Raw genomic sequence first — 12,281 nt, forward strand, 5'->3', positions numbered from 1 at the left:
ATGAAATCTCCAGCTTTTAAGAGCTGCAAACTAATGAACAAGTTGTCGACACTGGAAGGACAGACACAATTCAGATGCAACTTTCCATTTGGCCACCTCTGACCCTGTCCCCTTGTTCCTTTTACATGTGAGGGGAGAGCAATTTGTGGAGGTTGCTTCAAATAACAGGAGTTAGAACCCTGGCTTTCTGACTCCGGGGCCAAGGCTCTGTCTACCACTGTAACCTGCGTCCAGCTGAGCACCTAAAAGGGAAGTAAAAGATCTAGAGATCTTGGGAAGACAGCACATCATGTGAAAGAAGTGGCTTCAGGCATAACAACTCTACAAATAGAAGCACTCTGAGGACTATCTGCATGTTGCGCAAATTCCACAAAATGTCATCCACTGCTGCTTCCTGATGTGCGGTTCTCCCAACGCCCAGCCCTGAGTACAGAACCTAAGTCCCACATGGCTACTCTCAGGTGGAGCTGAATAGTGACATTCCCACCACATGGGCCATTGCTCTCCATTCATTTTTTTCACTGCCTTGACTCATTCACATTACCCACTTGGCCTCTGCCGCCATTTGTGTTTGTGACCTCCGGAAATGAAATTATGACTAAGGACAATGCAAATCTTTACTGTTAGGATTATATGAATGCTATCATTAAAAGAAGAAAGCGTGTGTCATGCTCACACACACACATACATAGAATCCCTTACAAGATAGTTTAACCAGGTTAAAATAGTAAAATTTCCCATCAGCAAGTATTTATCTTACTTAGTTCCTACTGGATGCAAGGCATTGCTTTAGGACTTCCAGACGTGGAGAGACAAAAATAGGAAGCCAAATTCCAAGTGCTAAGAGGGAGCATACATGCTGCATTGCAGTGAGAGGCCAGGGCTGACCAGAGGACAACCCAGACCCTCCTCCAGCCTCTACGCCCTGTTCCTTGTCTCTCAGGGAGGCTGACTGATCCCAAATTCCCTGGAAGCAGAGGAGAGGTCTGTTCTCACTGCACACTCTTCTAAAAATACGTTCTGCTTAAAGCTGGCCCACAAGACACCCTGGGAAATGGAAAACTGGGAAGATGCAATTAAATGAAAACAAATAAAGAGCAAGGGAACACTTACTGGTTTTCCCGCAGCTCTGGCAGATTTCCCGGACAATTCTTTTTTTTACATCCACATTCTTTAATTTATCAAAGTCTTGAAAGGTGACTATTTTTTCGGGGTTGCCTGTTATCGGCAGGAGCTGTGCCTTATGAACATGTCCTATGCCCAAAACCAGGACACAAATTCCACTTTTTTTCAGGATTTCTACTGCATCTGCCACATTTTCTTGGGGATCCCCAGATGTGATCACAACCAAAGTTTGAGGGACACCAGCATTTCCTCTCCCACCAGCGAGTGGATGAAACATTAAGTTCACTTTCCTAAGGGCAAAGTTGATTTGCGGAGACCCACTGCTCTTGGTGATATTTTGAATTTGAGTCTTCCACTGGGTTTTAGTCAGAGAGTTTCCCAAATCAATAATTTCTTTGTAGAGTCTCCCAAACTGAGCCATCCCAATTTTCATTCTTTGTGCCTCAATGTCAAAATTATCAATTAAGTCTGACAAAAAATGTGTCAGGGTAACAAAGTCTGAATCAGATATCATGTCAGAGCCATCACAAAGGAAGACCACATCGGCTTCTTGGATGTTACAGGCTGCAATTGGAAAAAAAATATATCAATTATTTCCCTCATGAATCATTCTAAATTTTCCCTTTACTCAAACACTCAAATTGTTTGACTAAACACCCATGTTAGTAGCAAACTGAGATAAGTTAACAGAAGAGGGAATCACTGGCCCCCAAAGAGAAGGAAAAATAGCAGGAAGGAGAAAGGTAATAGCCTTTGTTTCAAATTTTACTCATATGACTCATTTAACAATAAAAACTACTCAGGGAAAGAAAGTTAAATGTTTTGGCATACAATAACAGTTAATAAATTATGATCACTTTGTGAAGAATTATTCTAATCTGATAGATACTGAAATGGAATTCAGGGAATAAGTAACTTGCCTAAGAACACACAATTACTAAGCAGTGTAGCTGGTACCTGGACCTCTCAGACCTTTTTATCCTTAAATCCAGTACTTCTTCCTACTGTAAATTTTAAAAAATAGTATCATCAACCAAATATTAAAACTTCATGGAACAAGTGCTAATGGCTTGTCAACAGGGCAGGGGTTCATCTTCCCAAAGCTCACTGGGAAATGTCCTATAATCAAGGAATAATCTTCTGTACTCAGTTCTAACCAAACGGAATGGCTGGGGTAGGGGGCAGCACTAAAGGGATTGAGGTATTAGTAAAAGGTAATTGAGACAATGAAATGCCTACTGTCACACAATTCCTTGTGAGGACAGTATAATAGACACAGTGACAGGTTGCCCAGACAGATCTTCAAGGAAGAACCTGCTGCCCAGACAGCCTCTAGCTGTCAGCTTCTTCAGGGTCAGCCTCATTGCAGAGCGAAGGCTTGACAAAGGCCATGACCTTATCAGGGCCTCCCACATCTGGGGACTAAGTGAGGAGAACATATAAAGACCTCATTGTTTGTCTGATGGAACTCTAATGGACAATACTCACTCCAGGGCTTCCTGCCAGATTTAAAGCTTTGTCAAGCATGTGTCACTGTTTGACTTCTGCCCATCCTGCTTGCCCCCTTTCTTTTACAGGGGTGGATCCCTAATAAGCTTCCTGCATCCTCATCTTGACCTCATCACCTACCTCCTAAAGGTAGGCAAGGGAGATGAGAATAAACCAGCCTCCACATTGCTGGGAAAAGGCTGTAGTCTTGCAGTGTACTAGCTTTGGTGGAGACCCAATGATAAACAAGAGCCCAAGCCTGTCCAAGGAGCTCAGTCTTCTGACAGATACAGATAAGGAAATAGTAAATGTGTGTGTGTGCTACCATCAGGAGAAATAGAAGGTACAGGAGTTGGGGGACACAGTGGGGACACTGTCAAGTGTTGGATCAGGAAACTAGCAAACAAAGGCTGGAATGTAACAGACAAGCTAAATGTAGCTAGAAGAAGTGGTGGGTTGCATGTTTGTGGTGGGTAGAATGGTACATGCGAAGATGCAAGGGAAGTTCAAAATGACAGGAGAGATTGTGAAGAGGGGAAGGACAATAGATGGATTAGAGAGGTGGGCAGGTGCCAGATGGAACTCAGGAATTTAGAAATTGTAAATGGTAAGCAGAGCAGTGATGGTCCAGGGTCTATTACAAAGATCACTTGGTGTTGAGTGGTCAGACATGGTTTCATTCCACAGAACAAACGCTGATCTGACATGAGATTGGGGAAAAGGTTTTGTTTGAGATTGGACTGCCCACAGAGATGGGACGTGGGTTTATGTCAGTCTCAGACATATGATTTGTGTTGGATTCAAAAGTAGATTTTCAAACTGGTAGAGAGTGAAGAAGAAAGGAGATGAGGAAGAAGAGAAGGGCGTCTGAGGGAAGGGAGTGAAGGAAAGAAGAAAAAAAGTCAGTTGATTGATTCATTTGCCAGGTTTGAAGGACTGGGTCAGTACTCAGTTAGGAGGCTCATCTTCCAAGGAGGTCTCCCTAGATGACTTTTCCATCTCTACTGCTTTGAGCTCAAGTGGCAAATCTCACCCTCTCTTCACTTGGCGGTGATGCTCGCAGCCTATGCTAACCCAGTGGTATCTCGTGGAATCAACTCAGGCCCCTTCCCTCCTTGTTCCTAGCAGCCAGTCTTCATTATCTCACATTGAATTCCCATATTCTTCTCTCTGCACTAGTGACCCTCATCCAAAAAAGGACATTTGACCCCTTGAACTTCTTATGGCCCCATAGAATGCCTATAATCTCATTTAGATGGTGCCAAATCTTTGAAGACAAAAGTTTACCTGTTTAAACCATGAAACTCTCCACTTGAGTTTGGCCTGACACTGATGCTCAGGGGCTGCATTGAGACCATTAAGCAAACAGAGCAGCACACAAAAGCCAGAAAATGGAGCAAGGTGAATATGCTCTAAAGGAGAGCTCCTTTCCGCCAAGTAAAAGGCAGCAAGGCAGCTCTGAAACCTCCTAGCATCTCTTCAATACATACTGAGGTAGGAAGGGATCTTTAGGATCTTGCTCAGTCAGCACATTTCTTTTAAAGATGAGAAAAAACATGTAGCCCCAGCCGAGAAAGTAATTGGAAGCCAAGACGTAAATTATGTCTTGCTTAAACTTGTACTGCTACCCCCGTCGAAAGTTTAAAAATTACAACTTACGCTCTCGTGCGTTGGTACACATACTTTCTTGTAGAGGCAGGTAAATATCTTTCAGTTTGTCAAAATCGCTTACGTGGATAGTGTTGTTTTTATTCCCTGCCATAGTCTCAAGCTCATCTTGTTCGGCCTGATCCACACCCACCGCGAAGATGACGATGCCTTTCTCTCTTAATTTTAATGCTGTGTCATTGAGCATAGCTCGGTCATGGGACTTCCCATCAGTGATGATGATCAGCATCTGCTTCACGTCTCGCCTGATGCGGCTGCCGTATTCCTCTTTGAACAGGGTGTCTGTGTGCTCGAGAGCCCTGGCAGTGTAGGTGTTCCCTCCAGTGTCCCTGCGCCTCCTGAGATTCTCAATGACCCCTGATCGGTTCCCATACGTATTGAGGTAGAAGAGGACCTCCGGCTGGTCCGAGTATCTGACGGCTCCAAACTGAACTCGGTCCCTGCCAACATCCGCTTTATTCACCAGGTGGACAGTCAGGTTAATCATGCTTTCTTGCTGGTGTGGACTTATGCTGCCAGAATGATCCAGCACGAACACAACATCTAACTGTCTGGTGCTTTTACAATCTGAAAGAAGAAGGAAGTGGGCATCACAAACTTTGCACAGAGCACTCTACACAGACAGGTGGGAAGGGAGGCACACTAACATTTGTTATGAGCTTACTAGGTGCCAAACACTGCAGCTCAGTTCTTCGAGATGGCCATTGCCATCTTACAGAGGAAGAAGCTGTGACTCAGAGATCTACAACTTGCCCAGCTTATGATGCCAAGGATGTTTGTATCCTTACCTCTGCTACTCTGCTAGTGGGGTGCTTATGCCACACCACTCAGCTAAATCTCATAAGGACCTGAAATGCCTTTTGCTAAGTATACTGTCAGTGGGAAGGAAAGGTCAGAAGGTAGTTAGTCCAAAGTCAATATGATGGTGGTAGTTAGTTCAAAGTCAAGATGACTGAGGGTGGCCAAACTGGCCCTACCGCTTTACACAGCTCAGGGGCTCACTGCAAAATCTGGGGTTTTAGCCCACTCCTCTGGCTCCGGCTACCTTCTCAGCTTCTGACAGGCAAACCTTCCCATGTGCACCACATTTATCTGTGCTCCTTTCGCTGACAACCTGAATTACAACTCAGAGAAGGAGTGCTCCCAAGTTGGGTTTCATCTAAGGCTCCTATCACCTCATCCCTAGCCCCAAACTCTCCTTCCTGCACATTAAAAGCCAAATGGCTGTGACTGGTATGGCTCAGTTCATTGAGCATCATCCCGCAAAGCCAAAGGTCACTGGTTCGATCCCTGGTCAGAGCACATGCTTGGGTTGTGGTTTTGGTCACTGACTGGGGCTCATAGGAGAGGCAACCAATCAATGTTTCCCTCTCACATCAATGTTTCTTTCCCTCTCTTTCTCTCTCCCTATGCTTCTCTCTGAGAAAGTAAATAAATAAAATCTTTTAAAAAAAAGCCAAGTGACCATTCAGGCTGGGTCTTCTCTCCTCTCTTTTCCCTCCCTCAGTAATGTAAGCACATGCCTTCCCAAGGTCGGTTTTCTCCACTTCCCACCTGCCCATCAGACTGCCAATCCTTATTTCTGGCAATGAGGTCTCCCATTTTCAAGTTTAAGACACTGTGGATGAGCCCAGCCTACCTATGTAGGAACCCGGGGCAATGATCCAGGTTCCTGCAGATATACAAACTGAACGCACATATTTATCAAGTCATGCCTAGTCAACAATGATATTGGTAATTACATGACTTGATAATATTTTATGAGTCTATATAATGCGTGCATTGGCTGAAATTTCACCTTATGGTATAGACAGGGCCTCCACAAACATTATATTTATCAAAATGAAAAAATGCCAGGAAGATCCCTGTGGATATCAAAGGTGGTGTTAAGGTAAGCCTTTCCTAGAATGTCTCAGACAAGGGTTTTAAAATCACTGGCATTCTTAGAAGAAGAAAAAACTTCAGTTAAGTTATGAAAGAAATCTCCATACCATTGTGTAGAACTCAGAGTTTATACTGAGACATTTTACCTGTTGTCTTCCTAAACATTTCACACACATAATTATGAAGAATGAAGCCCAAAGGAGGTCTCTGTGTTGTCAAGGGAACAATATACCGCAAAGTTACGAATACGTTGCTTTGTTCTCTTGTATCCAAAAGCACATAATAGATTTAAAAGCACAGGTGTTTTTAGTCTTAGATGTGGATTTATGTTAAGTTCTCATTCAAGAGTCATTAAAGTTGACAAGCTGACACTGAATGTTGCTGAATAAAATTTGAAAAGGACTACAATTTGTAAAATGAAAATGATGACTTCCCCAAGCAATCATAAAAAAAGGCAACACATTAAAATTTCCAAAGGGATAGGCACATGAATAGGCAAATGAAAATACCTAGCTGATAGAGATTAAGAATCATAATGTGAGGTATCGAAAATACATATTATACCTTTAAAGTACAGAGGGGTTTGGAGGGGAGGAGGGTGTTTAGGGTACTGAATTTAACAAGTAAGAGGAAGAGAAATCTGTATTTCTAATTACTTCCTGCTTTAAAGTGGTTATGGAAATAATTCTGGGGAATCACTTGGTATTAAAAATTGGCTGTGGAAAATCTAGCCATGCAGGTACTATGAAGTTGGAAGTGTAACGTAAAATTCTGCCACCTTCTTGGAATGTATTTGAAGTCACCAAAGCCAGATGATTTTTTCACCAAACTAGCTGACAAAATTGTTCATTTGGAATATCTTTGGAGGTCCTGGTTGTTTCAACATACAACATAGATAAGACTAAAACTTAACACCAACGTCCAGTTAGAGGCCAAGCCCAGAGTGTAACCCATTGTTCCCCCCACTATAAACCCAATACTCACATTCTTGAGTCCTGAAGGATAGCCGAGTCACTTACCATAAAGAGTACACACATGAAAGATCAGTTTACTTTCTATTGCCTTTAGATGATCAAACTTCTCGACGTGGAAGACCAGGCTGCCATCCCCACTGATCTCCTCCAGCTGAGTCCGGTTGGAGCCATACACCCCCACAGCGATGATGATCACACCCTTGTCCCGAAGAGCTTTGGCAGGGTCTCTCACATCATCCTGTGCTTCTCCGTCCGTGATGAGAATAAGAAACTGTCTGACCTGAGGACGGGCTCCCTTGGGATCAGTGAAATATTCATCTACAAAGGTCAGTGCACCTCCAGTTAAAGTGTTTTGACGAATGGGAGACATTCTGTCTATTGCCTCAGAAATTTCTTTTTGCGTAAAGTATTGATTAAGTCGGAACTCTTCCTTAGCATAACCACTGAACTGAACGACACCAATGTGAGTTTTGTCTGGGCCAATTTGAATCTTAGCTAACACATTTTTCATGAAGGTTTTCATTTTCTTAAAGTTTTCATCTCCTATACTGCCAGAACTGTCCACCAGAAACATGATGTCAGTCTTCATGTCTTTGCATCCTGCATGTTATCAAAAAGATCAAAAACAAATCAGGTTGGCAAGGTTCTCAGAATATGTAGAAATAAATGCATTAATTAGAAAACATGGAAAATTAACTCAAGTAACTGCTATTGCATTTGAAAATTTTATTCACTTCTTAAGTAAAAGTTTGCTGATTGGAACCCTAAATCAGAAATCTACTGAAGATTATCCAAAAATTTTTGAAGAAGAGATGTAACTTCCAAAGTGTGCATTCATTTATTCATGTATGCATGCTTCATTCATTTATTCATTTATAATTAAGTCCCTGAAATGCCAATGGTCAAGCCATGTGTTAAAGGTGCATCAGTGATCAAAAACATAAAAGGAGAAATCAGAGAATAAGTAATCAATTTCCTGCACTCACATGACAAATATTCCAATGTTTTATGCATTCTTTAAAATAAAATTTTAAGTAATCTTAACATTGAATTATTTCATGGAATAATTTAAAGTAACTTGAGAAACACTATAAATTAATATTAGAAATCATGGTGAGCCCAGCTGGGGTGGCTCAGTGGAATGAATGCCTGCCTGTGAACTAAAGGGTCACTGGTTTGATTCCCAGTCAGGGCACATGTCTGGGCTGCAGGCCGGGTTGAGGGAGCACATGAGAGGCAACCACACATTGACATTTCTCTCCCTTTCTTTCTCCTTCCCTTCCCTCTCTCTAAAAATAAATAAATAAAATCTTTTTAAATGAGAAAGAAATTGAAGTGAAAAGCTTTTATTAGAGGTAAGTGCATTAGTAAGCACTTACCCATTCAACATGGGTTTTTTAAAATTTATACAAAAATTTGTAGATACCCTGGTGTGAACTAGCATATATATGCATATGTACACATATATACCCATGGAAGACCAATTTCTATAAAGCCATAGAAAAAAACAGTGTCATTAATTTATGGTACAAAAACTGTGTGTGTGTACGTGTGTATGTGTATATATATATATATATATATATATATATATATATATAATGTATTATATATAACACAAATACTATATATAACACAATATATAAATATGTGCTATATTACATGTTATATATTATATATCATATGCAGTATATACACATATTATATACTGTTATATTATATATGATATGTGTTGTGTGTAATACATATTATACATAATATGTATATAAATATACATGCATATATATTATCTTTAGCATGTATTTATTTAGTCTCATCCCTTTTGTCTATCTCATATCACTGCCATTCTCTTACCAGCCCCTCTCTTAACACTCAGAGTCTATGCCACACTATTTGAAAATGAACAATTACCATCAGCCATAGAAGAATGAAAAGACACTAATAATATTTCCATCACTTGTGTTGTTGTGTAAGGCCCACCATGAGAAATTATGACTATCATTTGAGACCCAAACGTCCCTGGGGCCAATTTGAAAGTCATAAACAGGGAGGTAGATGAAGATGTCTGTGGCCTTGGCAAAGCCCCACTGCTGTGAAGTATGGAAGGCTCTCTCACTACTTTCTAAGATGTAAACATTTACATGCAGTTTTGTATTCACAGGCTATAACTCCTTGTAGCTATTTGTAACTGAGACTATTCTTTTCCTCATATCTGTTCTGCTCATCTATGACAATATTTTCAGCTAGGTAGATGGTTGCCCTGGTAATGACCATATTTCCCAGCCTTCATTGAAGCTAGAGTGATCCTGTAACTAAGTCTTGGCCAATAGACATAAGAAAGAGTCTTAACATTAAATCAATTAAGCATGGTGGGCTCCCCTGGCCCTTTCTCTCTTTTCACAAATGGAAGGTCATGAGAACTTGAACTTCACTTTGACTTAAAGATGGAAGCTATGTACTGAGTATGGAACAGCCTCTCTACTAGACCTGGACTGCTACGCAAGCAAGAAATAATATTCTGTGTTGTCCAGTTTGGGGTCTTTTTGTTACAGCTACTTCACCAGTTCCCTAACCAATACACTGTATCTCACTCCATCCACATCTGCTCTGAGAGTAGTCAGTGTTTTTCTAGGCTCTCAGTCTTTGACCCCTTAGCTTTTCTGCCTCTCTGCCTGCCATCCTATGGCTCATTTCCATGTCTACAGCTTGTCTCCTCCTTCAGGTGTGTCAGTGTTCAGGCACCTGAACTGCAACTACCTGACCTGCACAAGCTGCACTGCAGCTCTTCAGATTGGTCTAGAACCTTCTCTCTTAAAAGGACCTGAGACACAATTTACTTTACATTACCTAAAACCCTTATACTTCTCTTGACATCAATCCCCTAAAACACTGGGGGCTACTCTAAGATCAAACTCTGTCTATTACATTACTACCGATAACAGAAAAAACAATGAACAAAATTTTGATTTAGGATATTTTTATGAATGCTATTTATTTGTTTATCATTTACTTTTGATTTGGGTGACTCACAGTAGAATAGATTGCAACATAGTTTTCACTTTTGTAAGTTCAAATAAATGAGAATTCTTTTCTTTTCCTCATTTGTGAACACCTTAGTCAACTTCTGTAACAGCTAACTTTTATGTGGCACTTGCTTATGTACCAGGTACTCCTGTGAATGCTCCAAATGCCCAATTACCTTTAAACTTCACAATAAGGCTACACACAAGAGACCAAGGCAAGTAGACAGTAAGTAACCTATTCTGGGCCCGTGCCTAAGTAATAAAGCTGGGATCTGAACTTGAACTCTTCTGCTCCAGCATCCCTTCTCCTATGCTTCTCAGTAGACAGTATTTTCATGTGCTAATACTAGCAATCAACAATACCATCTTCAGTGAGTAAGTGGCTATTATGAAGATAAACAATAATCAGGCACAGGAATTTGAAGATTTCTTCCTAACTTTTGTTACTTAATTTTTAGTCTGAACAAAAATGTAAATATAACAATAAATAATAATAGTTCCACATGTATAAGGATACATATTCATAATAGAGAAATAATGGTTGGTGTGTATCATGCTAAACCTATAGGAATTCCCTGATGTAGGTGGTATCTTCATAGAGGAGGAAGTTTGAAGCTCTAGTAGAAAAGTGAGTGGAACCCCAATCTGCCTAAAGCCGGAGCCCATTTTCTTTCCACTATTATGCCTCAGTTAGTATGTGCGCACACACACACACACACACACACACACACACACACACACACACAGAACAGAGCCTCTTACACTCCACAACAGTAGGCTTTGTCGAGGCCACAGCACTCCTAGCAACCTCCTTACTCCTGACTTTCAAGAGGCAGCTGTCTATTATAGAGAGATCTTCCAACCTTGTCCACTGGTTTAAAGTAAGGGCTGAACCCTTCCATGGCGACAAGGGAAGTTAGCACAGTGTTAACCAGACAGCTGGTCGCATCACCTCGTCCTCATCCTGACCATCAGTCTGCCCAAAGCAACTCATGAAGGCCAGAGAATAAAGCCTTTTTTTGTTTTTGCTTACCTTTTTCAGTGCAGATGCTGTGAACAACTTCCTTTTTGATGCTTTCTAAAGAATCAAAGTTTTGCCCAAAGTTAACCCTTTCTTCTTTCCCAGCAATCTGTAGCAGTTGTGTTTTGTTAGCTGTCCCAATGCCAATGGCATGGACGGTGATTTGTTCAGCCCTTATTCTCTCAGCAGGCTCCAGGACTTCATCTTGAGACTTCCCATCAGTCAGCACAATGAGGTGACAGGGAACCTCTCTTGGCCTATGCTTCCTTCCCTCCCTTATTATTGGCAGAATGAAATCCAGGGCTTCCCCAGTACAAGTTCTGCCTGTGAGTTGCTTGATGTTTAAAACAGCCTGTCTTAAGTCCACATCATTAGTGTAAACATGAATATCAAATTCTAATCGCTTCTTATCTGAATACTGCACAGCCCCAACTCGGACTCTGTCTGGGCTAATGCTAAACATGTCTATTACCCCCAGCATAAATGTCTTGATTTGACCAAAATCCTCTTCCCCGATGCTGCCTGAGCCATCAATGAGGAAATAGAAATCGGCCTCTTTTGTATCCATACAGCCTGCAAAACAAAGGGAAGGTAAGAAAATGAAAATGAATCCTTCATTAATCATAAAGAATCTGGAGAGAAATTTGCAAGCAGGTCTGTAGAAGAACATGAGGCTGTGAAGGTTCTAAAAAAAGAGGACACTCTGGGTGATCCAGAGCCTGTACATTTCATTGAGCCCATTCATGCATATTTTCTCCTTTGAAATTTGCAGTGTGAGAAAATTGAAAGAGTGAGGCCCAGTGGTTTGTCTGAGGCCAAGGACACACAGCCTGTAAATTACAGAGTAGGAACCAGATTCCCAAGTCTCCAGACCGTATGTCAAATAGTTTTTCTAGTATTGATACCTGCCTTTTTAGACAATTATGTGTAATCACTTCTTGAGAAAGAGGGTGGGACAGATGACCTCCTGTTTTTACTTCCTCAATAACCAACCTCCTCTTCCCCAGAGCAACGAGGACAATATATTTAAAACTAGAACCAGATCATATTACATTTCTATTTAAATGATTTATCATTGCATTTAGAATTAAAAAATTAAAA

The 12,281-nt window shown here is 41.1% G+C and overlaps 1 protein-coding gene across 1 annotated transcript in view; it reads right to left on the bottom strand.

Moving 5' to 3' along the window:
- Positions 1-12,281, bottom strand: part of COL6A5 (collagen type VI alpha 5 chain) — a 117,033-nt gene that overhangs the window by 70,118 nt on the left and 34,634 nt on the right. Inside the window, exons 5-8 of the mRNA XM_037143925.2 lie at positions 11,193-11,753; positions 7,185-7,739; positions 4,273-4,848; positions 1,114-1,689 (exon numbers count right to left, since the gene is read on the bottom strand). Coding sequence (XP_036999820.2) covers positions 1,114-1,689; positions 4,273-4,848; positions 7,185-7,739; positions 11,193-11,753 — 2,268 coding nt within the window. The remainder of the gene's footprint in view (positions 1-1,113; positions 1,690-4,272; positions 4,849-7,184; positions 7,740-11,192; positions 11,754-12,281) is intronic.

The sequence above is a fragment of the Artibeus jamaicensis genome, unplaced genomic scaffold (genome assembly GCF_021234435.1).
Source record: "Artibeus jamaicensis isolate MK-2021 breed Jamaican fruit bat unplaced genomic scaffold, CSHL_Jam_final contig_519, whole genome shotgun sequence".
Taxonomy (NCBI): Eukaryota; Metazoa; Chordata; class Mammalia; order Chiroptera; family Phyllostomidae; genus Artibeus; species Artibeus jamaicensis.